The sequence below is a fragment of the Oryzias latipes genome, chromosome 5 (assembly GCF_002234675.1).
Source record: "Oryzias latipes chromosome 5, ASM223467v1".
Lineage (NCBI taxonomy): Eukaryota > Metazoa > Chordata > Actinopteri > Beloniformes > Adrianichthyidae > Oryzias > Oryzias latipes.
In genome coordinates, this window is record NC_019863.2 from 31,181,987 (window position 1) to 31,209,875 (window position 27,889).

General features: G+C 50.5%; 1 protein-coding gene and 4 long non-coding RNA genes across 5 annotated transcripts; 4 read left to right on the plus strand and 1 right to left on the minus strand.

The window, feature by feature from the left end:
* Positions 1-2,732: 2,732 nt before the first annotated feature.
* On the plus strand, positions 2,733-3,115 carry LOC111947477. Its single transcript, XR_002873327.1, has 2 exons — positions 2,733-2,787; positions 2,878-3,115. It is a non-coding gene; the product is annotated as an uncharacterized LOC111947477 (long non-coding RNA).
* A 4,498-nt stretch (positions 3,116-7,613) lies between these two features.
* Positions 7,614-7,991, plus strand: LOC111947478. Its single transcript, XR_002873328.1, has 2 exons — positions 7,614-7,668; positions 7,754-7,991. It is a non-coding gene; the product is annotated as an uncharacterized LOC111947478 (long non-coding RNA).
* Positions 7,992-12,489: 4,498 nt separating this feature from the next.
* Positions 12,490-12,867, plus strand: LOC111947479. Its single transcript, XR_002873329.1, has 2 exons — positions 12,490-12,544; positions 12,630-12,867. It is a non-coding gene; the product is annotated as an uncharacterized LOC111947479 (long non-coding RNA).
* Positions 12,868-17,365: 4,498 nt separating this feature from the next.
* LOC105357344 lies at positions 17,366-17,743 on the plus strand. The gene is made up of 2 exons (XR_911313.3): positions 17,366-17,420; positions 17,506-17,743. It is a non-coding gene; the product is annotated as an uncharacterized LOC105357344 (long non-coding RNA).
* A 2,063-nt stretch (positions 17,744-19,806) lies between these two features.
* Positions 19,807-20,798, minus strand: LOC101159879 (guanylin). Its single transcript, XM_004084132.4, has 3 exons — positions 20,647-20,798; positions 20,332-20,524; positions 19,807-20,256 (listed from the first exon to the last, which is right to left on the minus strand). Exons 1-3 carry the CDS (start codon positions 20,719-20,721, stop codon positions 20,198-20,200), a joined length of 327 nt encoding a protein of 108 aa, XP_004084180.1. The 5' UTR covers positions 20,722-20,798; the 3' UTR covers positions 19,807-20,197.
* Positions 20,799-27,889: the final 7,091 nt, after the last annotated feature.

Here is a 27,889-nt window from a genome sequence, read left to right on the forward strand (position 1 = left end):
ACGCACGGAGGGAAAGAGAGCGCCGCCCCAGCCCAACCAGGAGAGCAGCCCCCCCGCCGCGCCGGGAGAACCCAACGCAGGGCCCCACCGGAGAAGGACGCCCACAGCCCCAAACGAGCACCCCACCACCACCCAGGAGTTCCGGGCATCCCCCCGCCCCAACCCCAGGTACGAGCCAGGACCCCCCAAGGGAGACCCGCCCCGCACTCCAGGCAGCCACCCGCCCGGCCCACGGTTGGTCCAGGGAGGAGCGAGGCAGGGGCCCGCCGCCCCCGCCCAGGGGGGGGGAGCCCCGGGGAAAAAAGAGGGCCCACAAGGGGTGTTGTAAATATGGCCCGACCAGGCTCAGCCACAGTTGGAAATTTGGCGGGGCCCAGCACTCAGGAGCAAGGACCAGAACCCACCCCCCAGGGACCAGACACCCCCGGCTCAGATGTAATGTGAACCCCCCCACCGCGCGGAGAGAGCACCGCCGGGCCCAGGAAGCCGGCACCCCGGGGACACGGCCGCCGCTGCAAAGGGGCCCGTACCCCCCACCAGGGAAGAGGCAGGGGACAGACGGACCCAGGTCCCAACTTCCTTGCAAAATGTGTGTGCGTGTATGTGTGTTTGAAAGGATGTGTGTGTGCATGTGTGTGTGTTTATGTTGGGATGTATATATTGAGGGGGGAGGGGTGTGTGTACTAAGGGGGGTGCGGTTAAAATTGGCGGGTAGGGCACTAAGGGGACATCTCCTGATTACTCACAGTGACGTCCCCTCACCCCCCCCACCAAGGGGCCCTAAATGTCTAAGGTGCGGTTAAAATTGGCAGGTAGGGTGCTAGGAGGACATCCGCTGCTTGCTGGCAGTGATGTCCAAGCACCCCCCCTACCAAGGGCCCTACATGTCTAAGGTGCAAATAAAACCGAAAGAGGGGGGGCCCACTCCATACGGCAACCACAGGAGGGGGGCCACTGCCTAGTAACCCCCCCCCAAAGGCTCATCGCAGGCTAAGCCCCCCACCCCCTCACCCTATTATGAGGTTATATGAGGAAGGGGGTAAGTTGGGGACAGATGATAGACTGTCCCTCGGTGGTCAAACAGCTGTCCCCCGCCCCCCCCCCAGCAAGGGGGCCAGGCCCACCCAGCCCCGGGGCCCCACCCCCGGAGGCGCAGACACCCCAGGCCCAGCACCACCACCCCCACACAGAGAGAGAGGAGCCAGAAAGCGCCGGCCCCCCCCGGAGCAAGCCCAGGCCCCCACCCCCAAACGCCGGCCCTAGAAGAGCTCTGGTCAGGCCTCGACGGGACCGAGGCAGCCAACCGGCCGGGGAAACCGCCGATGGCCTCAGCGGAGACCCCGACCCGTCAACCCCCCCTGCCCCGTACCAATAGTGCCCCCCCCCCCTCCCCCAGAATGCCCCCCCACAGGACAGGGCCGACAAGACTCCCACCCCACCCCACCCCCAGACCCCGCAGCCGAAGCGGATGACACCCAGAGCGACCGGGGGCCCCAAGAGGGTTGCCCCGTCCCGCCCCAGAGCCAGGGAAGGGCCGATCCCAGCCCCAGGTGTAGATGGGAAGCCCATCCAGCGCCGCTGGGCCCCCCCCCGAGCAGCGCCCCCCGCCAACCCCCCCCAGCACAGGCAAAGGGACCACCCCCCAAGCCAAGCCAGACCACCACCCCACCCCCCCACCACGCACCCCCACACCCATGCCCAGAGGACCACGCAGCGCCCCAGGCCGCCCCACCCAGGCGCCGGACCCGACCCCCCGACCAACGGAGCCCCCACCACCCCCGGCCAGGCACCGGAGGCCCCGACCCCGACCCCGGCCCACGGCAGAAGGGCAAGGAGCAGGGACGACCATGCCCCCCCCCACCCCCTAAGTCACGGAGTTAGCTATGGGAGACCAGAGAGACCGAATTCTTTCAAAGTTACTTGAACTTTGGGCTGACATTTTTTCCAAGCTGATATGATCAAGCAGCAGATTTCTGTGTTGACTTATATTTATATTTTTTTTGCTTTTCCAATTTATTAAAATAGTTTTTTTTAGCAATGCAAAGAGTTATGAAAATGATAGAGCCTAATCCTCCTACATCGATGGCACCCACATTTTTTAAGTGTGGCAGAGCCTTCTTTCTTTTAATGGGGTGATTTAAGACCTTTACATTCTAGGTGATAATGTTAATGGAACCAGCCATTACAACTTGTGTTGCTAGGGATGAATCAAATAATTACCAAACCATTTATAAAACTTTTGAACTGGAAACATTGACAGCAAACCCCAATCTAGCAACACTACAGACAGATAGAAGCTGCACTTGCATTAAGGCTGTCAGTAAATTCAAGCTCATTACTGTATGTGTTAAAGAAGAACTGAAATAAAAGTATAGAAAGTACTGCTGTCATCACGCTATACCTCAGCTCGGTATTGATACTGTCGATACTCAGATCGATACGTCCGCCCCTACCTCGCACTACAGGAAGTTGAAGATGATGAAGACAGGGAAGATTTGAATATGCTGCAGGTGTGCGTCATTTTTCATTTCATCATATGTATCTCCATCAAGTTTTCTTTTATTTTATTCATTTTTGGTTTGCGTTGCTAAACAGAGCTGCTGTGCTTCCATATATGTTGGAAGGATGTGGGCAGAAGGTGACATGGTGCCTCTGTCGGCCTCCTCCCCCTCTCCTCTCCGCTTGGCTGCTGATTCTCAACACCTGCGACCACTTACCTCATCACCTCATCCGCCTTCATAAGGAGCCACAGGATCATCAGTCTTCGCCAGTCCGTTGCCCCTGATGGTGCATAGTTGGTCGTCAAGTCAAGCTATTGTTCGTTTTCGCTACGTCAAGCCTGTGACTAAACCTGTCTCTCTCTCTACTCACCCTCAGGAATCCAGTACCACGAGTGGTCGCTCGAATCAGTTCCCAGCCGTTCTCATCAGTCTGTCCTCTCCTGCGGTCCCACCACGAGCCTCTGCCTCATCAAGTGTCTCCACCTTCGTCAACATCGGCCTACGGAGAAATCCACCAGTGACGCCGCTAGCTTCTGTCTTTCAGTTCGGAACCGACATCTGGACCTGCTCACGTTCTGCTCTCTGCTCCTCGTATTAAAACTCTTACCCGCCAACGCTCGCCTCCCGCTGTGTTTCTTCTGGGTTCCAGCATCTGGGTTCGAAAAGTGTTCTGTAGCCACGACAGAACGGACTGGCCATAATCCCAACCCAGCTGACCCAGAAGGACTCAGATTAGCCGTTTCCCAACAAGGCATTATGCTGGGACGTCAAGCGGACGCTCTGTCGCAAATGGCGGCTGCCCAGCAGGATCTCTTTCATCGCCTAGATGGTATGACCCAGACCTTACATGAACTAACCAGACAGTTTTCCCAGGTTTCGTCTGCCACAGTCCATACTCCTGTCGTCCCAGCTCCTTCCGCTTCCGGAGTGCCGTCCGCAACCGAAAACATCCGACTCCAACCGGAACCCTTCTTCGGGGAGGTGGAAGCCTGCGGAGGATTTTTGCTGCAGTGCCAGTTAATATGTCAACAAGCTCCCCGATTCTACCAGTCCGACCACAGTAAGATCACCCTTGTCATTAATTCTCTACGAAGTAAAGCTCTCCAGTGGGCCCAAGCTTTTCTCTCTGCCAATCCCATCTCTCACCTGTCTTACGAGCGATTCCTCGGCGAATTCCGCCTGATATTCGACCAACCTCGTAAACAGGAAGAGGCAACCCGGCGGCTGCTCGCACTCAAACAGCGGAACCGTGCTGTTAGCGATCACGTCATCGATTTCCGCATTCTAGCGGTTGAAGCTGGCTGGCCCGATGTGGCCCTCAAAGGCGTTTTTTACCAGTCCTTGAATGAACAAATTAAAGACCACCTTTGTTCTCAACCGGAAGCACGATCCTTTGAGGAGTTAGTGTCCGCCGCTCTCCGGTCGGACGTTAGGATACGTGAGCGCCAAAAAGAACGAGGTCATCCGGCTCCACGTCCCCCGACTAAGTCCATCCACGCTCCACCGATCGATCCAGGCCTGTATGCTGTCCCCTCCAAGACTATGGAGGAACCCATGCAGATCGGCCACTCAAGGCTGTCAGAAGAGGAACGGCGCAAAAGACGCGAAGCTGGAGCCTGTTTTTACTGCGGGGCAAAGGCCATCTAGTCTCGGGATGCCCAGTTCGTTTAAACTTCCCAGCCCCTCGCTAGACGACAGGCCGCGAGGGGAGTTATCTGCCACAGATTCTGGTAAAGAATTCATGTATTTACCTGTCAAGTTATGCCTCGGTCGTCAAGTTCATGATCTCAGGGCCCTCGTAGATTCTGGAGCGGAACAGAGCTTAATTGACTTTCGTGTAGTTAACCACTTGTCTATCCCCACAGAGCCCCTAGAAAACCCCATTGAAGCCTCGGGCCTCGGGGGACAACACCTGTCCCGTATTACCCATCGCACCAAGCCCATTCTCCTCGTCACGTCAGGTAACCATAGGGAATCAGTTCAGTTTTACATCACCCAGTCCGCCCATACCCCCATAGTGTTAGGGTTCACCTGGCTCAGATTACATAATCCCCAATTTAACTGGGCTCAGGGATCTGTCACTCAGTGGAGTCCTTATTGCCTTGCAAACTGTTTACTGTCCGCTGTTCCCCGTGTTCCCCCCATAGATACCGAGAGTCCCGCCTCAGTAGATCTGGTTTCCATTCCGTCTTGTTATCACGACTTAAAAGCAGTTTTCAGCAAATCTAAGGCTAGCGCTCTTCCCCCGCATAGACCTTACGATTGCGCCATTACTCTCCTTCCTGGCGCTCCTTTACCTAAGGGGCGGCTGTTCAACCTGTCCGGTCCCGAAAGAAGCGCCATGGAACAGTACATCCAGGAAGCGCTCTCGTTAGGTCACATACGACCCTCTTCCTCCCCTGTGGGGGCTGGTTTTTTCTTCGTGGCTAAGAAAGATAAGACACTCAGGCCTTGCATCGACTACCGCGAACTAAATCAGATCACCGTCAAAGATAAATATTCCTTGCCTTTAATCACGTCTGTTTTTGACTCTCTTCAACAAGCCCGTATCTTCACGAAATTAGACCTCCGCAATGCGTACCATCTGGTTCGTATCAAGGAAGGCGACGAATGGAAGACTGCATTTAAAACCCCCTTAGGGCACTATGAATATTTGGTCATGCCCTTTGGCCTCACCAACGCCCCTGCAGTCTTCCAGCGGTTGGTCAACGATATTCTCCGTGACTTCCTTAATCGCTTCGTCTTCGTCTACCTTGATGACATTCTCATCTATTCCCATGATCAGGCCCAGCATGAACATCACGTACGTCTCGTGCTTGAGAGACTTCTGGAAAACCAACTCTATGTAAAATTCGAGAAATGCGAATTTCATGTTCCAACCGTTCAGTTTCTCGGCTACGTCATCGAGGCAGGTCGCATCCGACCTGACCCCTCTAAGATAGAGGCCGTCGCCAACTGGGCACCTCCAGACACACGGAAAAAACTTCAGCAGTTCTTAGGCTTCGCCAACTTTTATAGGCGATTTATCAGGAATTACAGCAGCATCGCTTCTCCTCTCACACGCCTTACTTCCACTACTCATCCCTTTGCCTGGTCTACTGAAGCCCAACAAGCCTTCGACAAACTGAAGGACCTTTTCGTATCCGCACCCATCCTCATCCAACCTGACCCATCTCGTCAATTCATTGTCGAGGTGGACGCTTCTGATACCGGTGTGGGTGCCGTCCTCTCCCAAAAAGAGGCCTCAACTGACAAATTAAAACCTTGTGCTTATTTTTCACGAAAACTATCACCAGCAGAAAGAAACTATGATGTCGGCAACCGGGAACTACTTGCCATCAAGCTGGCATTGGAGGAATGGCGTCACTGGTTGGAGGGAGCAGAACAGCCGTTCATCGTGTGGACAGACCACAAGAACCTGGCCTATCTCCGCTCAGCCAAACGACTCAACTCCAGGCAAGCTCGTTGGTGTCTTTTTTTTGACCGCTTCAATTTTGTAATCACCTACAGACCCGGATCCCGAAATATCAAGCCTGACGCCCTGTCCCGAAAGTACAGTCCATCAGATCGCGCCCCGGCCACCATCCTTCCTTCCACCTGCGTCATCGGAGCCCTCACGTGGGACATCGAGAACAAGGTACTTCAAGCCCTGAGAGACAATGATGACCACCCTCCTGTCCCCAGGGGTACCTTGTTCGTCCCAGCTAATCTCCGGTCCGAGGTCATCACCTGGGGGCATGCATCCCGCTTGGCTTGCCATGGGGGGGTTCACCGGACTCTTAACCTCATCCGCAAAAGGTTCCATTGGCCTGCCATGGAAAAGGACGTGCGAGATTATGTCGCAGCCTGCTCCACGTGCGCCCGATCGAAATCTTCATCCTCAGCTCCGGCAGGTCTGCTTCATCCACTCTCCACTCCCGATCGACCCTGGTCCCATCTGGCCATGGATTTCGTCACAGGTCTTCCCCCGTCACACGGTAACACTACCGTCCTCACTGTTATTGATCGTTTTTCGAAAATGGCTCACTTCATTCCCCTTCCTCAACTCCCCACGGCCACTGTGACTGCTGACCTGATGGTCAACCATGTTTTTCGCCACCATGGCATCCCTATGGACATTGTCTCCGACCGCGGCCCCCAATTCACGTCACAAGTGTGGAAGGCCTTCTGCTCGGCCTTGGGGGCCACGGTCAGTCTCTCGTCAGGCTATCATCCCCAGTCGAACGGTCAAGCGGAGAGAGCGAACCAGGAGCTGGAGGCAGCTCTTCGCTGTCTGGCGGCACAGAATGAAAAGGACTGGTCCACCTTCCTGGTATGGATAGAGTACGCCCATAACACTCATCCTTCATCTGCCACCGGGATCTCTCCTTTTGAGGCCGCCCTAGGGTACTCACCACCTCTGTTTCCATCCCAGGAGTTGGATCTGGCAGTGCCTTCCGTCCAACATCACCTCCAGCGTTGTCAACGCGTCTGGACTCAGACGAAGGCCGCTCTCCTCCGCACCAAGGAGAGCAACTGCCGGATCGCCAACCGTCGCAGGGTGGTGGGACCCGACTATCAACCAGGTCAGAGGGTTTGGCTCTCTACTCGCAATATCCCCATTCAGGCATCTTCCAAGAAACTGGCTCCCCGATTCATCGGTCCGTACGTCATAGACAAACTCATCAACCCTACCTGTGTCCGTCTTCGTTTGCCCAAAGCCCTGAAGGTCCACCCGTCGTTTCACATCTCCCAGATCAAGCCAGTCCAGGACAGTCCTCTGTGCCCGCCGTCCGCTTCCCCACCGCCCGCCCGGGTCATCGACGGCGCTCCGGCCTATGACGTCAGCCGGATTTTGGACGTCCGTCGGAGGGGTCGTGGATTCCAGTTCCTGGTCGACTGGGTGGGCTACGGTCCGGAGGAGCGCTCATGGATTCCCCGCTCGTTTATTTTGGACCCCTCTCTCATTGAGGATTTCTACCGTGCCCACCCTGATCGCCGCCCTTGACCGCCTGGAGGCGGTCGTTGAGGGGGGGGTACTGACATGGTGCCTCTGTCGGCCTCCTCCCCCTCTCCTCTCCGCTTGGCTGCTGATTCTCAACACCTGCGACCACTTACCTCATCACCTCATCCGCCTTCATAAGGAGCCACAGGATCATCAGTCTTCGCCAGTCCGTTGCCCCTGATGGTGCATAGTTGGTCGTCAAGCTATTGTTCGTTTTCGCTACGTCAAGCCTGTGACTAAACCTGTCTCTCTCTCTACTCACCCTCAGGAATCCAGTACCACGAGTGGTCGCTCGAATCAGTTCCCAGCCGTTCTCATCAGTCTGTCCTCTCCTGCGGTCCCACCACGAGCCTCTGCCTCATCAAGTGTCTCCACCTTCGTCAACATCGGCCTACGGAGAAATCCACCAGTGACGCCGCTAGCTTCTGTCTTTCAGTTCGGAACCGACATCTGGACCTGCTCACGTTCTGCTCTCTGCTCCTCGTATTAAAACTCTTACCCGCCAACGCTCGCCTCCCGCTGTGTTTCTTCTGGGTTCCAGCATCTGGGTTCGAAAAGTGTTCTGTAGCCACGACAGAACGGACTGGCCATAATCCCAACCCAGCTGACCCAGAAGGACTCAGATTAGCCGTTTCCCAACAAGGCATTATGCTGGGACGTCAAGCGGACGCTCTGTCGCAAATGGCGGCTGCCCAGCAGGATCTCTTTCATCGCCTAGATGGTATGACCCAGACCTTACATGAACTAACCAGCCAGTTTTCCCAGGTTTCGTCTGCCACAGTCCATACTCCTGTCGTCCCAGCTCCTTCCGCTTCCGGAGTGCCGTCCGCAACCGAAAACATCCGACTCCAACCGGAACCCTTCTTCGGGGAGGTGGAAGCCTGCGGAGGATTTTTGCTGCAGTGCCAGTTAATATGTCAACAAGCTCCCCGATTCTACCAGTCCGACCACAGTAAGATCACCCTTGTCATTAATTCTCTACGAAGTAAAGCTCTCCAGTGGGCCCAAGCTTTTCTCTCTGCCAATCCCATCTCTCACCTGTCTTACGAGCGATTCCTCGGCGAATTCCGCCTGATATTCGACCAACCTCGTAAACAGGAAGAGGCAACCCGGCGGCTGCTCGCACTCAAACAGCGGAACCGTGCTGTTAGCGATCACGTCATCGATTTCCGCATTCTAGCGGTTGAAGCTGGCTGGCCCGATGTGGCCCTCAAAGGCGTTTTTTACCAGTCCTTGAATGAACAAATTAAAGACCACCTTTGTTCTCAACCGGAAGCACGATCCTTTGAGGAGTTAGTGTCCGCCGCTCTCCGGTCGGACGTTAGGATACGTGAGCGCCAAAAAGAACGAGGTCATCCGGCTCCACGTCCCCCGACTAAGTCCATCCACGCTCCACCGATCGATCCAGGCCTGTATGCTGTCCCCTCCAAGACTATGGAGGAACCCATGCAGATCGGCCACTCAAGGCTGTCAGAAGAGGAACGGCGCAAAAGACGCGAAGCTGGAGCCTGTTTTTACTGCGGGGCAAAGGCCATCTAGTCTCGGGATGCCCAGTTCGTTTAAACTTCCCAGCCCCTCGCTAGACGACAGGCCGCGAGGGGAGTTATCTGCCACAGATTCTGGTAAAGAATTCATGTATTTACCTGTCAAGTTATGCCTCGGTCGTCAAGTTCATGATCTCAGGGCCCTCGTAGATTCTGGAGCGGAACAGAGCTTAATTGACTTTCGTGTAGTTAACCACTTGTCTATCCCCACAGAGCCCCTAGAAAACCCCATTGAAGCCTCGGGCCTCGGGGGACAACACCTGTCCCGTATTACCCATCGCACCAAGCCCATTCTCCTCGTCACGTCAGGTAACCATAGGGAATCAGTTCAGTTTTACATCACCCAGTCCGCCCATACCCCCATAGTGTTAGGGTTCACCTGGCTCAGATTACATAATCCCCAATTTAACTGGGCTCAGGGATCTGTCACTCAGTGGAGTCCTTATTGCCTTGCAAACTGTTTACTGTCCGCTGTTCCCCGTGTTCCCCCCATAGATACCGAGAGTCCCGCCTCAGTAGATCTGGTTTCCATTCCGTCTTGTTATCACGACTTAAAAGCAGTTTTCAGCAAATCTAAGGCTAGCGCTCTTCCCCCGCATAGACCTTACGATTGCGCCATTACTCTCCTTCCTGGCGCTCCTTTACCTAAGGGGCGGCTGTTCAACCTGTCCGGTCCCGAAAGAAGCGCCATGGAACAGTACATCCAGGAAGCGCTCTCGTTAGGTCACATACGACCCTCTTCCTCCCCTGTGGGGGCTGGTTTTTTCTTCGTGGCTAAGAAAGATAAGACACTCAGGCCTTGCATCGACTACCGCGAACTAAATCAGATCACCGTCAAAGATAAATATTCCTTGCCTTTAATCACGTCTGTTTTTGACTCTCTTCAACAAGCCCGTATCTTCACGAAATTAGACCTCCGCAATGCGTACCATCTGGTTCGTATCAAGGAAGGCGACGAATGGAAGACTGCATTTAAAACCCCCTTAGGGCACTATGAATATTTGGTCATGCCCTTTGGCCTCACCAACGCCCCTGCAGTCTTCCAGCGGTTGGTCAACGATATTCTCCGTGACTTCCTTAATCGCTTCGTCTTCGTCTACCTTGATGACATTCTCATCTATTCCCATGATCAGGCCCAGCATGAACATCACGTACGTCTCGTGCTTGAGAGACTTCTGGAAAACCAACTCTATGTAAAATTCGAGAAATGCGAATTTCATGTTCCAACCGTTCAGTTTCTCGGCTACGTCATCGAGGCAGGTCGCATCCGACCTGACCCCTCTAAGATAGAGGCCGTCGCCAACTGGGCACCTCCAGACACACGGAAAAAACTTCAGCAGTTCTTAGGCTTCGCCAACTTTTATAGGCGATTTATCAGGAATTACAGCAGCATCGCTTCTCCTCTCACACGCCTTACTTCCACTACTCATCCCTTTGCCTGGTCTACTGAAGCCCAACAAGCCTTCGACAAACTGAAGGACCTTTTCGTATCCGCACCCATCCTCATCCAACCTGACCCATCTCGTCAATTCATTGTCGAGGTGGACGCTTCTGATACCGGTGTGGGTGCCGTCCTCTCCCAAAAAGAGGCCTCAACTGACAAATTAAAACCTTGTGCTTATTTTTCACGAAAACTATCACCAGCAGAAAGAAACTATGATGTCGGCAACCGGGAACTACTTGCCATCAAGCTGGCATTGGAGGAATGGCGTCACTGGTTGGAGGGAGCAGAACAGCCGTTCATCGTGTGGACAGACCACAAGAACCTGGCCTATCTCCGCTCAGCCAAACGACTCAACTCCAGGCAAGCTCGTTGGTGTCTTTTTTTTGACCGCTTCAATTTTGTAATCACCTACAGACCCGGATCCCGAAATATCAAGCCTGACGCCCTGTCCCGAAAGTACAGTCCATCAGATCGCGCCCCGGCCACCATCCTTCCTTCCACCTGCGTCATCGGAGCCCTCACGTGGGACATCGAGAACAAGGTACTTCAAGCCCTGAGAGACAATGATGACCACCCTCCTGTCCCCAGGGGTACCTTGTTCGTCCCAGCTAATCTCCGGTCCGAGGTCATCACCTGGGGGCATGCATCCCGCTTGGCTTGCCATGGGGGGGTTCACCGGACTCTTAACCTCATCCGCAAAAGGTTCCATTGGCCTGCCATGGAAAAGGACGTGCGAGATTATGTCGCAGCCTGCTCCACGTGCGCCCGATCGAAATCTTCATCCTCAGCTCCGGCAGGTCTGCTTCATCCACTCTCCACTCCCGATCGACCCTGGTCCCATCTGGCCATGGATTTCGTCACAGGTCTTCCCCCGTCACACGGTAACACTACCGTCCTCACTGTTATTGATCGTTTTTCGAAAATGGCTCACTTCATTCCCCTTCCTCAACTCCCCACGGCCACTGTGACTGCTGACCTGATGGTCAACCATGTTTTTCGCCACCATGGCATCCCTATGGACATTGTCTCCGACCGCGGCCCCCAATTCACGTCACAAGTGTGGAAGGCCTTCTGCTCGGCCTTGGGGGCCACGGTCAGTCTCTCGTCAGGCTATCATCCCCAGTCGAACGGTCAAGCGGAGAGAGCGAACCAGGAGCTGGAGGCAGCTCTTCGCTGTCTGGCGGCACAGAATGAAAAGGACTGGTCCACCTTCCTGGTATGGATAGAGTACGCCCATAACACTCATCCTTCATCTGCCACCGGGATCTCTCCTTTTGAGGCCGCCCTAGGGTACTCACCACCTCTGTTTCCATCCCAGGAGTTGGATCTGGCAGTGCCTTCCGTCCAACATCACCTCCAGCGTTGTCAACGCGTCTGGACTCAGACGAAGGCCGCTCTCCTCCGCACCAAGGAGAGCAACTGCCGGATCGCCAACCGTCGCAGGGTGGTGGGACCCGACTATCAACCAGGTCAGAGGGTTTGGCTCTCTACTCGCAATATCCCCATTCAGGCATCTTCCAAGAAACTGGCTCCCCGATTCATCGGTCCGTACGTCATAGACAAACTCATCAACCCTACCTGTGTCCGTCTTCGTTTGCCCAAAGCCCTGAAGGTCCACCCGTCGTTTCACATCTCCCAGATCAAGCCAGTCCAGGACAGTCCTCTGTGCCCGCCGTCCGCTTCCCCACCGCCCGCCCGGGTCATCGACGGCGCTCCGGCCTATGACGTCAGCCGGATTTTGGACGTCCGTCGGAGGGGTCGTGGATTCCAGTTCCTGGTCGACTGGGTGGGCTACGGTCCGGAGGAGCGCTCATGGATTCCCCGCTCGTTTATTTTGGACCCCTCTCTCATTGAGGATTTCTACCGTGCCCACCCTGATCGCCGCCCTTGACCGCCTGGAGGCGGTCGTTGAGGGGGGGGTACTGACATGGTGCCTCTGTCGGCCTCCTCCCCCTCTCCTCTCCGCTTGGCTGCTGATTCTCAACACCTGCGACCACTTACCTCATCACCTCATCCGCCTTCATAAGGAGCCACAGGATCATCAGTCTTCGCCAGTCCGTTGCCCCTGATGGTGCATAGTTGGTCGTCAAGCTATTGTTCGTTTTCGCTACGTCAAGCCTGTGACTAAACCTGTCTCTCTCTCTACTCACCCTCAGGAATCCAGTACCACGAGTGGTCGCTCGAATCAGTTCCCAGCCGTTCTCATCAGTCTGTCCTCTCCTGCGGTCCCACCACGAGCCTCTGCCTCATCAAGTGTCTCCACCTTCGTCAACATCGGCCTACGGAGAAATCCACCAGTGACGCCGCTAGCTTCTGTCTTTCAGTTCGGAACCGACATCTGGACCTGCTCACGTTCTGCTCTCTGCTCCTCGTATTAAAACTCTTACCCGCCAACGCTCGCCTCCCGCTGTGTTTCTTCTGGGTTCCAGCATCTGGGTTCGAAAAGTGTTCTGTAGCCACGACAGAACGGACTGGCCATAATCCCAACCCAGCTGACCCAGAAGGACTCAGATTAGCCGTTTCCCAACAAGGCATTATGCTGGGACGTCAAGCGGACGCTCTGTCGCAAATGGCGGCTGCCCAGCAGGATCTCTTTCATCGCCTAGATGGTATGACCCAGACCTTACATGAACTAACCAGCCAGTTTTCCCAGGTTTCGTCTGCCACAGTCCATACTCCTGTCGTCCCAGCTCCTTCCGCTTCCGGAGTGCCGTCCGCAACCGAAAACATCCGACTCCAACCGGAACCCTTCTTCGGGGAGGTGGAAGCCTGCGGAGGATTTTTGCTGCAGTGCCAGTTAATATGTCAACAAGCTCCCCGATTCTACCAGTCCGACCACAGTAAGATCACCCTTGTCATTAATTCTCTACGAAGTAAAGCTCTCCAGTGGGCCCAAGCTTTTCTCTCTGCCAATCCCATCTCTCACCTGTCTTACGAGCGATTCCTCGGCGAATTCCGCCTGATATTCGACCAACCTCGTAAACAGGAAGAGGCAACCCGGCGGCTGCTCGCACTCAAACAGCGGAACCGTGCTGTTAGCGATCACGTCATCGATTTCCGCATTCTAGCGGTTGAAGCTGGCTGGCCCGATGTGGCCCTCAAAGGCGTTTTTTACCAGTCCTTGAATGAACAAATTAAAGACCACCTTTGTTCTCAACCGGAAGCACGATCCTTTGAGGAGTTAGTGTCCGCCGCTCTCCGGTCGGACGTTAGGATACGTGAGCGCCAAAAAGAACGAGGTCATCCGGCTCCACGTCCCCCGACTAAGTCCATCCACGCTCCACCGATCGATCCAGGCCTGTATGCTGTCCCCTCCAAGACTATGGAGGAACCCATGCAGATCGGCCACTCAAGGCTGTCAGAAGAGGAACGGCGCAAAAGACGCAAAGCTGGAGCCTGTTTTTACTGCGGGGCAAAGGCCATCTAGTCTCGGGATGCCCAGTTCGTTTAAACTTCCCAGCCCCTCGCTAGACGACAGGCCGCGAGGGGAGTTATCTGCCACAGATTCTGGTAAAGAATTCATGTATTTACCTGTCAAGTTATGCCTCGGTCGTCAAGTTCATGATCTCAGGGCCCTCGTAGATTCTGGAGCGGAACAGAGCTTAATTGACTTTCGTGTAGTTAACCACTTGTCTATCCCCACAGAGCCCCTAGAAAACCCCATTGAAGCCTCGGGCCTCGGGGGACAACACCTGTCCCGTATTACCCATCGCACCAAGCCCATTCTCCTCGTCACGTCAGGTAACCATAGGGAATCAGTTCAGTTTTACATCACCCAGTCCGCCCATACCCCCATAGTGTTAGGGTTCACCTGGCTCAGATTACATAATCCCCAATTTAACTGGGCTCAGGGATCTGTCACTCAGTGGAGTCCTTATTGCCTTGCAAACTGTTTACTGTCCGCTGTTCCCCGTGTTCCCCCATAGATACCGAGAGTCCCGCCTCAGTAGATCTGGTTTCCATTCCGTCTTGTTATCACGACTTAAAAGCAGTTTTCAGCAAATCTAAGGCTAGCGCTCTTCCCCCGCATAGACCTTACGATTGCGCCATTACTCTCCTTCCTGGCGCTCCTTTACCTAAGGGGCGGCTGTTCAACCTGTCCGGTCCCGAAAGAAGCGCCATGGAACAGTACATCCAGGAAGCGCTCTCGTTAGGTCACATACGACCCTCTTCCTCCCCTGTGGGGGCTGGTTTTTTCTTCGTGGCTAAGAAAGATAAGACACTCAGGCCTTGCATCGACTACCGCGAACTAAATCAGATCACCGTCAAAGATAAATATTCCTTGCCTTTAATCACGTCTGTTTTTGACTCTCTTCAACAAGCCCGTATCTTCACGAAATTAGACCTCCGCAATGCGTACCATCTGGTTCGTATCAAGGAAGGCGACGAATGGAAGACTGCATTTAAAACCCCCTTAGGGCACTATGAATATTTGGTCATGCCCTTTGGCCTCACCAACGCCCCTGCAGTCTTCCAGCGGTTGGTCAACGATATTCTCCGTGACTTCCTTAATCGCTTCGTCTTCGTCTACCTTGATGACATTCTCATCTATTCCCATGATCAGGCCCAGCATGAACATCACGTACGTCTCGTGCTTGAGAGACTTCTGGAAAACCAACTCTATGTAAAATTCGAGAAATGCGAATTTCATGTTCCAACCGTTCAGTTTCTCGGCTACGTCATCGAGGCAGGTCGCATCCGACCTGACCCCTCTAAGATAGAGGCCGTCGCCAACTGGGCACCTCCAGACACACGGAAAAAACTTCAGCAGTTCTTAGGCTTCGCCAACTTTTATAGGCGATTTATCAGGAATTACAGCAGCATCGCTTCTCCTCTCACACGCCTTACTTCCACTACTCATCCCTTTGCCTGGTCTACTGAAGCCCAACAAGCCTTCGACAAACTGAAGGACCTTTTCGTATCCGCACCCATCCTCATCCAACCTGACCCATCTCGTCAATTCATTGTCGAGGTGGACGCTTCTGATACCGGTGTGGGTGCCGTCCTCTCCCAAAAAGAGGCCTCAACTGACAAATTAAAACCTTGTGCTTATTTTTCACGAAAACTATCACCAGCAGAAAGAAACTATGATGTCGGCAACCGGGAACTACTTGCCATCAAGCTGGCATTGGAGGAATGGCGTCACTGGTTGGAGGGAGCAGAACAGCCGTTCATCGTGTGGACAGACCACAAGAACCTGGCCTATCTCCGCTCAGCCAAACGACTCAACTCCAGGCAAGCTCGTTGGTGTCTTTTTTTTGACCGCTTCAATTTTGTAATCACCTACAGACCCGGATCCCGAAATATCAAGCCTGACGCCCTGTCCCGAAAGTACAGTCCATCAGATCGCGCCCCGGCCACCATCCTTCCTTCCACCTGCGTCATCGGAGCCCTCACGTGGGACATCGAGAACAAGGTACTTCAAGCCCTGAGAGACAATGATGACCACCCTCCTGTCCCCAGGGGTACCTTGTTCGTCCCAGCTAATCTCCGGTCCGAGGTCATCACCTGGGGGCATGCATCCCGCTTGGCTTGCCATGGGGGGGTTCACCGGACTCTTAACCTCATCCGCAAAAGGTTCCATTGGCCTGCCATGGAAAAGGACGTGCGAGATTATGTCGCAGCCTGCTCCACGTGCGCCCGATCGAAATCTTCATCCTCAGCTCCGGCAGGTCTGCTTCATCCACTCTCCACTCCCGATCGACCCTGGTCCCATCTGGCCATGGATTTCGTCACAGGTCTTCCCCCGTCACACGGTAACACTACCGTCCTCACTGTTATTGATCGTTTTTCGAAAATGGCTCACTTCATTCCCCTTCCTCAACTCCCCACGGCCACTGTGACTGCTGACCTGATGGTCAACCATGTTTTTCGCCACCATGGCATCCCTATGGACATTGTCTCCGACCGCGGCCCCCAATTCACGTCACAAGTGTGGAAGGCCTTCTGCTCGGCCTTGGGGGCCACGGTCAGTCTCTCGTCAGGCTATCATCCCCAGTCGAACGGTCAAGCGGAGAGAGCGAACCAGGAGCTGGAGGCAGCTCTTCGCTGTCTGGCGGCACAGAATGAAAAGGACTGGTCCACCTTCCTGGTATGGATAGAGTACGCCCATAACACTCATCCTTCATCTGCCACCGGGATCTCTCCTTTTGAGGCCGCCCTAGGGTACTCACCACCTCTGTTTCCATCCCAGGAGTTGGATCTGGCAGTGCCTTCCGTCCAACATCACCTCCAGCGTTGTCAACGCGTCTGGACTCAGACGAAGGCCGCTCTCCTCCGCACCAAGGAGAGCAACTGCCGGATCGCCAACCGTCGCAGGGTGGTGGGACCCGACTATCAACCAGGTCAGAGGGTTTGGCTCTCTACTCGCAATATCCCCATTCAGGCATCTTCCAAGAAACTGGCTCCCCGATTCATCGGTCCGTACGTCATAGACAAACTCATCAACCCTACCTGTGTCCATCTTCGTTTGCCCAAAGCCCTGAAGGTCCACCCGTCGTTTCACATCTCCCAGATCAAGCCAGTCCAGGACAGTCCTCTGTGCCCGCCGTCCGCTTCCCCACCGCCCGCCCGGGTCATCGACGGCGCTCCGGCCTATGACGTCAGCCGGATTTTGGACGTCCGTCGGAGGGGTCGTGGATTCCAGTTCCTGGTCGACTGGGTGGGCTACGGTCCGGAGGAGCGCTCATGGATTCCCCGCTCGTTTATTTTGGACCCCTCTCTCATTGAGGATTTCTACCGTGCCCACCCTGATCGCCGCCCCTTGACCGCCTGGAGGCGGTCGTTGAGGGGGGGGTACTGACATGGTGCCTCTGTCGGCCTCCTCCCCCTCTCCTCTCCGCTTGGCTGCTGATTCTCAACACCTGCGACCACTTACCTCATCACCTCATCCGCCTTCATAAGGAGCCACAGGATCATCAGTCTTCGCCAGTCCGTTGCCCCTGATGGTGCATAGTTGGTCGTCAAGCTATTGTTCGTTTTCGCTACGTCAAGCCTGTGACTAAACCTGTCTCTCTCTCTACTCACCCTCAGGAATCCAGTACCACGAGTGGTCGCTCGAATCAGTTCCCAGCCGTTCTCATCAGTCTGTCCTCTCCTGCGGTCCCACCACGAGCCTCTGCCTCATCAAGTGTCTCCACCTTCGTCAACATCGGCCTACGGAGAAATCCACCAGTGACGCCGCTAGCTTCTGTCTTTCAGTTCGGAACCGACATCTGGACCTGCTCACGTTCTGCTCTCTGCTCCTCGTATTAAAACTCTTACCCGCCAACGCTCGCCTCCCGCTGTGTTTCTTCTGGGTTCCAGCATCTGGGTTCGAAAAGTGTTCTGTAGCCACGACAGAAGGTCCTCAGTTACAAAACTTTAGATCAGCTCCTGATAGCAAAATTGAAGGGCTCAGATTATGGTAGATTGTGATTAGGAATTCAAGGGGAACATATTTGTTCACAAAAGAGATAGCACCTAAAGGCAAAGGAATCCCAGGTCAAAACATGGATTCAAACTAAACGGATGCAGCAGGATGGACCAAAGCAGGACTTTATGGCATTAAATGTAAGGTAAGGAAATAATCTGAGAAGAGCTCAGCCAGTCCTCCAGGACAAAAACACGACAGACCACCGGAACTGTAGAAAAGGTTTGGAAAAGGTTGTCAATTTAAAAATATTTAAGATTTTCACTTGCAACTTAGAAAGTTTTGTGTGGAACGTGGTGGCAGAATATCACTCCATACATAAATGGTTTACTTTACCGTCTGCTGAAACCAAAGCAACAAGGATGAAAAGTAAAAAAAAATAAAATAAAGAAATGTTGGATAAATCTCAACCAAGCTGCAAAAATCAAGAGTTCTGTCTCAGACAACAATGGTCTTTTTCTCCGTCTGCTTTCCATCTGAACTCCTGCAGATCCAAACGGTTTCTAACAGAACGTGAATGTTCTTCACATGTGTGATGCTCCTCTAGGGTCCCTTAGACATAAAAAGGGGCATAACATCAATTAGGCCCGGAAGACACCTTCACGCACACACACACACAGACACGCAGACACACAGGCCTTAGCAACACGTGCTAATAGCTACACTTTGATGAGATCAACTCGAATTTACAATCGATTCAGACAGCTGTTAATCCCGTGGATTTCTCCACAGAAATTAGATTATGTAACTCAGCCGGTGCAGTTGCACAATGTGTGCTTTGGTGACATCACAACAGCTATTGTGATGTCTACAGGTCTCGAACTGGATCCTTCACAGAAACTCGTTCAATGTATGAACATGCTTCGTTTCTTTTTTTCTGCCCTGCAGCGTCAGTCCTGGACCGAAGGATCAGCTGGTTCTCAAAAACGGGAAAAGGATTTTTGACATAGTGACCCCTCCTCCAAAAAAGTGATGACATCACAGCGGAAGAGACAGCAGAACAGGGCCAAAATCTCTTACAGAGGTTAAAAAGAAATTCCCAATGCGTTAATGAAGCCAAAGCACAAATGTCAGGTATAATGACTAAAGGAAATTATTATGCGATGGCCCCAAGATTTATGGCCATTTTGTGTACTGATTCCCTCTCTACTTCTCAACTACTAAAACAATAAATACTGTGTGACATATATATACATATATACATATATATATTAAAAACATGTTTGTTTGTCTTTTAATTAAAATTTTAAGAAATTAGTTTTCATTATTCTGCTACGCACTGGCGTCCCGAACACCACCTTCACCCAACAGTAGCTGGGATAGGCTCCAGCAACCCGGTGACCCCGACAGGGATTTTGCAGGTTTACAAGATGGTTGGGTTGAATTAGTTTAAAGTAATACTTCATGCAAAGAAAAAAGGTCACCAAAATGTCCTTTTCTCTTCAGTCTGGAGAGACCTGCTTTGATTCGCTGGCACCTCATGATGACTGTAAGTCTGCATCCTGCAGCAGAAAGCTCCAAGTTCATCGTCAGTGTCAGCGCTGCCGCTGTGAATGAACTGCGCTCTAACCAGACACTTTATGTGCATGATGAGGCTGTTAAGCTGTGTAGAATGAATTATTCACGGTCGCGAACGCTGACATGATGCATATTTCTGTGTGAAGGGGGCAGATGCTGCGCTTTGTGATGCAGGTGCAAGCCTGAGCGGGTGCGTAAATGTTTCCCATTATGTTTTTGGCCGGACTTCACCACACGACTCGGAGAAATTTACACTCGTGTGACTTTATGATGAATGCAAATGACTGAAAATTTATGCCAGTAAATACTGGGATTCATTTTCTGTTTCTGAATTCATCACATAAAAAAAAAAAAAAACATTTTGAAAAAAAGTTGGATGTGGTGTTTGAAAAAGAGCACAATTCCTGTTTTCTAAAAGCGTTTTATTAATAATACCAATAATAACAAAGAAGAAAAAGGTCTTTAAATATATAAAGCAGACAGAAAAATGTAACAATCTAATGTCTAATGACAATAGATAAGCTTAGGATTTCAAAAAAATAAATTCCAAAAAGTAACAGTTTACAAAACTTTTCTTTGTCTGATTGTTGTTTTTGGGGACATTTTTTGGCCTGAAAGCTGCATCCAATCAGATGCAGGAGGTGGTGGAGTCCGAACTTTGGGGCGTCTGTCTGCGCCTCGTCACAACAGGATGCACAACGACTGGAGTTTTCCTGAAAACAGTTGTGAGAGGGATGGAAAAGGAAGCACGAGCTTGAAGCGTTGCAGGAGTTTCCCCGGGCTCGCGGGCGGGGCTTAGCATCCAGTGCAGGCGGCAAAAGCGCAGATTTCACAGAGGTCACGGGGAACGGCAGCTGGAAGAGGCAAAACACAGCTCAGCCACGCCTCTGACGCCCAGGAGGGCTGCTGAGATTCACCGTCAAGCTTACCCAGTCTGAGGAGGGACGACTGCGAGGCTCTCTGCTTACAGAGGGGCAGGAACTCCTGTGGCAGCATGGGGTCCGCACACAGCGAGTAGGTGCTGGCCTTCAGGCGGGGGCTTTGTTGTCCCGTCATGGCTCTGCTCTCAGCGAGCTCCTGAAGCCGGCTGACCGCTTCCAGGGAGAAGGACAGTCCGTTTTCCTGAAAGAGTAAAATCAGAAGGTTAGTTGCTGCCTCTCAAATGAGCAGAACATGTCATTATCTGGGCGGGCAGCCTCATCAAGAACCAATCAGTCACGCTCAAATCCAAGAGAGACACTCACTTCCACCTGCACGGCCTCAGAGGTCAACCCCAGCGCCAGGACCAGGAGGGCGGCAGTAGCGATGGTAGCCTTCATAGTCTTTGTCTTGTAATTGTCAGACTCGTGTTGTCGGCAGATGCTCAGCTCAGTTAGTCTGCTTCCCCTGCTTCAAAAGGCTTCCTTTTAAACCCCTGAGCCCGCCGTCATGTGACCCCAAACAGGAACTAAGTTTTTCTCATGGGTTAATCAGTAGGTATTGGGTTATACAAGGCAGTAAAGAGACGTTCATAAATCCCACTGTGAGCATTTCACATGTCTGATTATTTTTATGGCTCCTCCGCCATGGCTCGAGCTGATCTGACCTTTGGCGGGTTAAAGATTTACCCCGGCCGATTACGACAAAGCCACACCAGCCCATTGTTACTCATCCCGCCTACGCCTTTGCTCAAATTGATCATTCGTCTGACCAACCTTGAGATGAAGCCTGAATTCTAAGCACAAGGAAAACTGAAGTTGCTAAATTAAAATACATAACGTCTGGTGAGCAGAAGTCCACTGCAGCACCAAATGCAAATATTGCTCCGTAATGTCAGATCGCTGCATAAAGCGTGCAGCTTCCTCTTAATATTGAATTATCTGAGAGCTAAACAGTCCATCCCAGCCCCAAGTCATTTTTTATTTGAATGAGGTCAGAAATAGAAATCCTATTGGGTATAAGACGAGGAGGAGTATCCGTAGCTTTAGTTTATCACTTACTGGAGTATCAATTTTGGATTTATTTATGATGGTAAAATCCCTAAACACACTGCAACTGTGAATACAAATTTATTTTGAAATGACATTTTTAGGACAGTAAAAATATAAACCAACATTTTAAATCAGGTCTATCTTTTGACTGACAAGTTTTTTAAACTCAGATAAAAATGGTATTTGTTATTGTGGCATTTTTCTAATGTCCTAGAAAATGACACAGATGTTTGGATTTAGCCAAAAAATGGCATAATAATAATAATAATAATAACAATAATAATAATAATAATAATAATAATACGAAAATAGATCAAAAGATGATGAGTGGGACTTTAAGGGGCTTTGATTAAAAATATTTTATGGGTAAAGATTGCCTAATAGTAGATGGATATGAGGAAGGATATGCTCCAAATTCAAATTCAAATTAATTTTATTTCTAAAACACCTTTCATGAAAAGAGAACAGGTCAAGGTGCTGTACGTAAAAAACAAACAAGAATGCAAAAACACCAATCCCCTCATAATAAAATACACAAAAATAAAAGAGAAAAGATTATAAAAAGCTAAATATGAGAGAACGCAGAAGGCGCCGTCCGCACTGTCGTCCTGCTGGCCTGGATGTCAGCATCCAAGCAGCACAAGTCATCCCCAGCACCTCCCGCCCCACAGCCGCCCAACCAGTAACCTGTGACCTTGTAAGTCATTAGGCAGGTTTGGAAAACGAATGGATGGATGGACAATGGTGAAAAAATCTCCTAAAGATTCAAACTACTCAACAGATGATTGTGAGTATGTGTGTGTGAGTGCATGGGTAGGACCGACCTGGGGGCTGGCTCGCTGGGACCCTCTGGGGCTTTCCCTCCCCATCACAGAGAGGGGAGGGCACTGAGAGGGTTGGGGAGGGGGGGTCAGATATTATGGCGGGGGGGGTGGTAGTGCGTAGGGTTTTAGGGGGGTGGCTGTGGCTGTGGGTGCGTGGCGATCCCTGGGTTGCTAAGGTCGCGGGCCTGGGCTGGCTTGCGGGGACGGGGCGCCGGTCGGGTGGTGGCCGGCTCTTGGGTTCCGGGGGCCCTGGCTTCGTCCCTGGCCTTTGTCTCGGTGTCCGGCGCCCGGTGGCCCCCATGGCTGCCGCCTGGTACGGCTAAGCGCTCCTGTCTTGTGGCCTGGGGGCCGGACACTGGGTTCGCTTGTGCCTCTGGGCATTGGGGGGGCCCCTGTAGGGGGGCCCTCTCTGTGCCTGGCTGGTGGGGTGGGCGGTCCCCTCCTCCTCCCCTCCCGGGCTGCCTGGGTCCGGATGCTGGGGGGGCTTCTGGCCTGGGGGGCTCTCCTCCCCTCTCCTGGTCTGGCTGGTCTGGCTGGGTAGGATCTGGCTCCCTTTATGAACACACGGTTCACGTCGGCAGCATGCATGTATCCCCACCCCCACGTGCACGTGCACACTCCGCACTGCTCCCTGTCTGCTTCATCCCTCCTCCTTACCTACAGTGTATTGATGGACAGTTTTTTTTTCTCGCTCATCTTAGTGTCGGATTTTCACCTTTGATGTAACATTCGTCTTTCCAGCAGATCTGGTATAATTGTTACAGCTTAAATTAATAACTTAGTCAAATCAGTGCTTGTATCCCCCACCTTTTCACCTTTCTTCCTTTTACTCTCTTCCACCCTCCCCTCACATTCTTCCCCTCTCCCTCCCCACACACACTAAATGTAACAAATAAATAAAAAATAATACGACAAAAAGGGGTTTATACAAATCTACACTCTAGTTTCTTGAAGCTATATAACCTCTTTTTGTAATAGTAAAACCTGTCCAACACAAAAAGCCTTCAGCTCTAATCTGTTTGCTCAGCTGTTGGACAGAACAAGTTAGAAAAAAAAAAAAAAAAAAAAAAAAAAAAAAAAAAAAAAAAAAAAAAAAAAAAAACTACTCAACAGAAACAAAGGTCTTGATCTTGGACTCATTTGAGTGATTTATTGTATTAAACTCTCTAGTTTCACTCTGTTTACCTGATCTCTTCCATTGCTGAGATGATTTCCCCTAAACTGCTGCTGTGTACAAACTCCAAAGAAATAAAACGTCTTTTTCAAAAAGTTTTTTTAATCAAACTGCTGTATTGATCTCACATGGTGTCAGCTACCGAGGCTCAGAGGCTGAAGCAGCTCTTTTTACCCTCGATTTTGCCTCTTTGGATGAAGTTTTCCTTTTTTCTCTATTAAAACTGTTTAAAGTGACAATTACAGTTGCATAGAAAACATATATTTGCTTCTTACTCTAGTATAAATCCTTTTCAATTGCTCTGCTTATTAAAACCCGCATAACTCCATTAATGAAGAATCAAGCTGTCCAAGTGAATAAAGAAAAATAACAGAAAAACTGAGCTGCAAACATTTTAAAAAAAAGGCTGCACACAGCCTTGCAGCCAACTGATGGTTTCATGAAAACAATTTGTCTGCATATACTGAATAATTACAACAGCTGCTGGAGACATTTTAAACACGTTGGTCGCTACACTGACATAAATAAATACAAATCTCGGTTTTATTTTAGCTGCTTTGCTGCACCTTCTGGGTTTTACTCTGAGAGAAACGGGCCAGAATGGTTGAAAACGGCAGAATCCCGTTAGAACAGAACCGACACAAAGTCCATATCTGCCTCCAAGCACCACAGAGATCAAAAATGCAATAAGACTGTCTATTTTCATTGAAGATCACATGTTGTATGAAAATCCCTAGTATTGTAAACTACAATTATGTTATTATTATTATTTTTATTTATTTGTATTTTATTCTTTTTTCTTTCTGTCTGTTGTAGCTGTGTGTATGTGTTTGTTTGACGTTCAATAAAAAAATAAAATGAGACAGAGACACCTGATTGGTTAGAATCTGGACCAATCAGCAGCTGTTTGATGGCAGCTCTGTCAGCTAAACAGAAACTTAACTCAAATCAAAGACAGGAAAAAACTGAGATGACACACACCGCATGAGAAAACATGTGCTTTGCAAACGCAAAAAAACATTTTTGAAAGTAAAAAAAAAACTGAAAACAAAATAAAAAATAATTTAAAGGCAAATATTTAATATTTTCATTTGCAACTTTGAAAGTTTTGTGTGCAACGTAGCGGCAGAAATATCACTGCATACCATTGGCTCAACGGTGCAGGATTGTAAAATACATTACATTTATGCCAGCATTTAATCCTGCACTTTTTTAGGTGATACATTCGCTTACAGTTTGTCCAGTTCTGCATCTAAAGGTTGGAATATTTCAGGTGTTTGCAGCGTAAAAGTAAATTCCAGATCGGATACTTATAAATAATTATAACTTTGGAAATTGTTCAAAACAATAAACAGAATTTGGGGAAATGGATGGACAAATTAAAAGTTATATAATTTCTAATCTCTTCAATAACAGAGTTTTTCAGCTGTTTCTCTGCACTTTAATGTTTTGTTTTTTAACTCTCTGTGGTTAAACATAAATGCTCCCATTTCCCACAATCCTTCAGGAGATTTTCATCTATTTTCTGATTTTCACTGCTGACAAATATTCACAACACTTCTGCTCAGCACAGAGCTGCAATCAGGGCTTTTCTTTGGAAAAATGTTTTCTTCCTCTAATTAGTTTTGGCATGTTCTTCAATTACCAACTGGCTCCGATCTGTTGATGACCTGCAGCTAGCTGGAAACCAGGGGTAACGGATGAATCAAATCAGCAGTGATTGATGACAATTTCCAATCGGAATGCACACAGAGAACTTCCCAGATGCCGGTTAAAATCTCTCTGGCATGTCAGAACGTGGCAGAACAGATGCTTGCAGGCCTTTTGTTATTCACCCATATTTTTGGAGTCCTTGTATTGAAAGCTGTCAGGACTGAGTGTAAATATTTTCCTGTTTCCTCAGATGCTCTGGTTTCTGCCCAAACGTGTGATGGGTGTGCGTCTCTGCAGATTTCAGCTCTGACTCATTCTCTGCCGCCTTCAGATGATGCACCACGTCCGGAAAAGCCTTTATTCAGTCGTGGTTGTTGCGCTGTGTGCGACATGCAGGGTGTGGCGAGTCAATAATCAATAAACTTTATCTCAGTCTTGAAATCAGGCCCGCGTGAGGTTTGGCGGGCGGAAATGTGTGTCCGCCGCGCAGACGCGACCACAAACACATGGGAATATTAGTCTGAGTCTGAATAATTCACTTGGGTTGAATAATTAAAAGAGCTGGGTGGTCTAACAGGATGTGATGAAGTTAGAGGAACAGATTGTCTGACGTTTCTCTGCCCTCAGCAACCCGTTTTCATCCCAGAGTTTGAGCTTTCCCTTCAAGCTTTGTGCAGAACTTTAAACCTCACTGATGTCAAAGTCACAGTTTCTTTTCAGAACCGACCAGCTCAAACAATGCAACGACTTGCGGAAATATTTTTCCAAGTAGACCAAAAAGGCTTTGTCTGTCGGATTGGCAGACACTTTTGAGGGTGGAGGAGAGTAAATGATCAGCTGGAGTGTGAATAGAAAGTCTAAATCCATAAACACGCAGTCAGGTGAGCCAACAAGCAGCATCAGTCACACCTCTAAAGGCTCTTGAGATGTTGAAACCAAACATTGTCCTGCTCTGAATAAAACAAAAAACAGTCAGAATTCTCTCAAAGAGCACTTTCTCAAAGACATTGACCTCCTTTGTTCACAACCTTCCTTTTTCTCCGCACGTTGATGACGATTTTAAGACTTTTTTGTCTTTTATCACATCTTTTACGCAACTTCCAGTTGCAACAAATTTTATGTTTTAGTTCATTTTTCAACCTATTTTTGTCTTTCTTTTTAAGGTAAATTAAGTGCAAAATTTTTACTTTAGAATACTTTGTCGTGTTGGTCAATAAAGAGGTTTATCTTAACATAAAGATTTGAGTCAAACCTGCTCCAACAGACAGTTTTTTCACATACCTGACATGTTTTTCAGACGTCGAAACATGTCAGGTATGCGAGAAAACAGAACCGTGTCTGATAACAGAAGAACCCAAGAAGTCAGTTAATAATACAGACACTATGAACGTTATTGAACTAGTTGGGCTACAGCAAGGAACACACACATTCGCATGACACGCCTGCGTCTCACGTACATCACCTTGCTTTGTGTTGTATAAGGGTTCACTATGACCTGTCGTCCACAGCATGACCATTGAAAAGTAATAGTAGTAGAGAGATTTACTAGAATCTAGCCACAGGGGTTGCAAGCCAGTAACTTCTGTGCCGGTCCCAAGCCCGGATAAATAGAGAGGGTTGCGTCAGGAAGGGCATCCGGCGTAAAAATTGCCAAAATAACCATGCGAATCATCCACAACACTTTAGACATACCGGATCGGTCGAGGCCCGGGTTAACAACGACCGCCACCGATGCTGTTAACCTACAGGGTGTCGGTGGAAATTTGACTACTGTTGGTGGAAGAAAGAGGGGAGGCAGAAGGGTCCGTGGCCAGAGAGAGAAGGGAAAAGGCAGGAACATAGGTTTGAGAATAGGGACTCTTAACGTTGGCACAATGACAGGGAAAGGCAGAGAGCTGGCAGACATGATGGAGAGAAGGAAGGTAGATGTACTGTGTGTGCAGGAGACAAGGTGGAAGGGCAGCAAGGCACGTAGTATTGGAGGAGGATACAAACTGTTCTATCATGGTGTTGATAGGAAGAGAAACGGGGTAGGAGTGATTCTGAAGGGGGAGTTTGTAAACAGTGTTCTAGAAGTGAAAAGAGTCTCAGACAGGATGATGAGCTTAAAGTTAGAAATCGAAGGGGTGATGGTGAATGTAGTCAGTGGGTATGCGCCACAGGTTGGCTGTGACTTAGAAGTGAAGGAGAGATTCTGGAGTGAGTTGGATGAGGTCATAGAGAGTTTTCCCAGAGGAGAGAGAGTTGTTATTGGAGCAGACTTTAATGGGCATGTTGGTGAGGGCAACAGAGGTGATGAGGAGGTGATGGGCAGGTTTGGTGTGAAGGAAAGGAATCTGGAGGGACAGATGGTGGTGGACTTTGCGAAGAGGATGGAAATGGCTGTAGTCAACACTTACTTCCAGAAGAGAGAGGAACATAGAGTGACATACAGAAGTGGAGGTAGGAGTACTCAGGTGGACTACATCCTATGTAGACGAGGTCATTTGAGAGAGGTTAATGACTGCAAAGTGGTGGTAGGAGAGAGTGTAGCCAGACAGCACCGCATGGTGGTGTGTAAAATGACTCTGGAGGTCAGGAAGAAGAAGAGAGGGAAAACAGAAAAGAAGACCAAGTGGTGGAAGCTACAGAATGAAGAAACTTGTGAGGAATTTAGGCAGAAGTTGAGGCAGGTCCTGGGTGGTCAGGATGAGCTTCCAGAGGACTGGGAAACTACAGCAGAGATTATCAGGGAAACAGGTAGGAAGGTGCTAGGTGTGTCATCTGGAAAGAGGAAAGACGGTAAAGAGACTTGGTGGTGGAATGAGGAAGTACAGGAATGCGTCCAGAGGAAGAGGTTGGCTAAAAGGAAGTGGGATGTAGAAAG

Excerpts from the sequence above, each read along its gene's own strand:
- LOC101159879 (XM_004084132.4), bottom strand. The coding sequence starts at position 20,721 with ATGAAGGCTACCATCGCTACTGCCGCCCTCCTGGTCCTGGCGCTGGGG. Across the intron at positions 20,525-20,646 it reads CTGAGGCCGTGCAGGTGGAA|GAAAACGGACTGTCCTTCTC; the intron begins GTGAGTGTCTCT and ends TTACTCTTTCAG. Across the intron at positions 20,257-20,331 it reads GTCGTCCCTCCTCAGACTGG|CTGCCGTTCCCCGTGACCTC; the intron begins GTAAGCTTGACG and ends TGCCTCTTCCAG.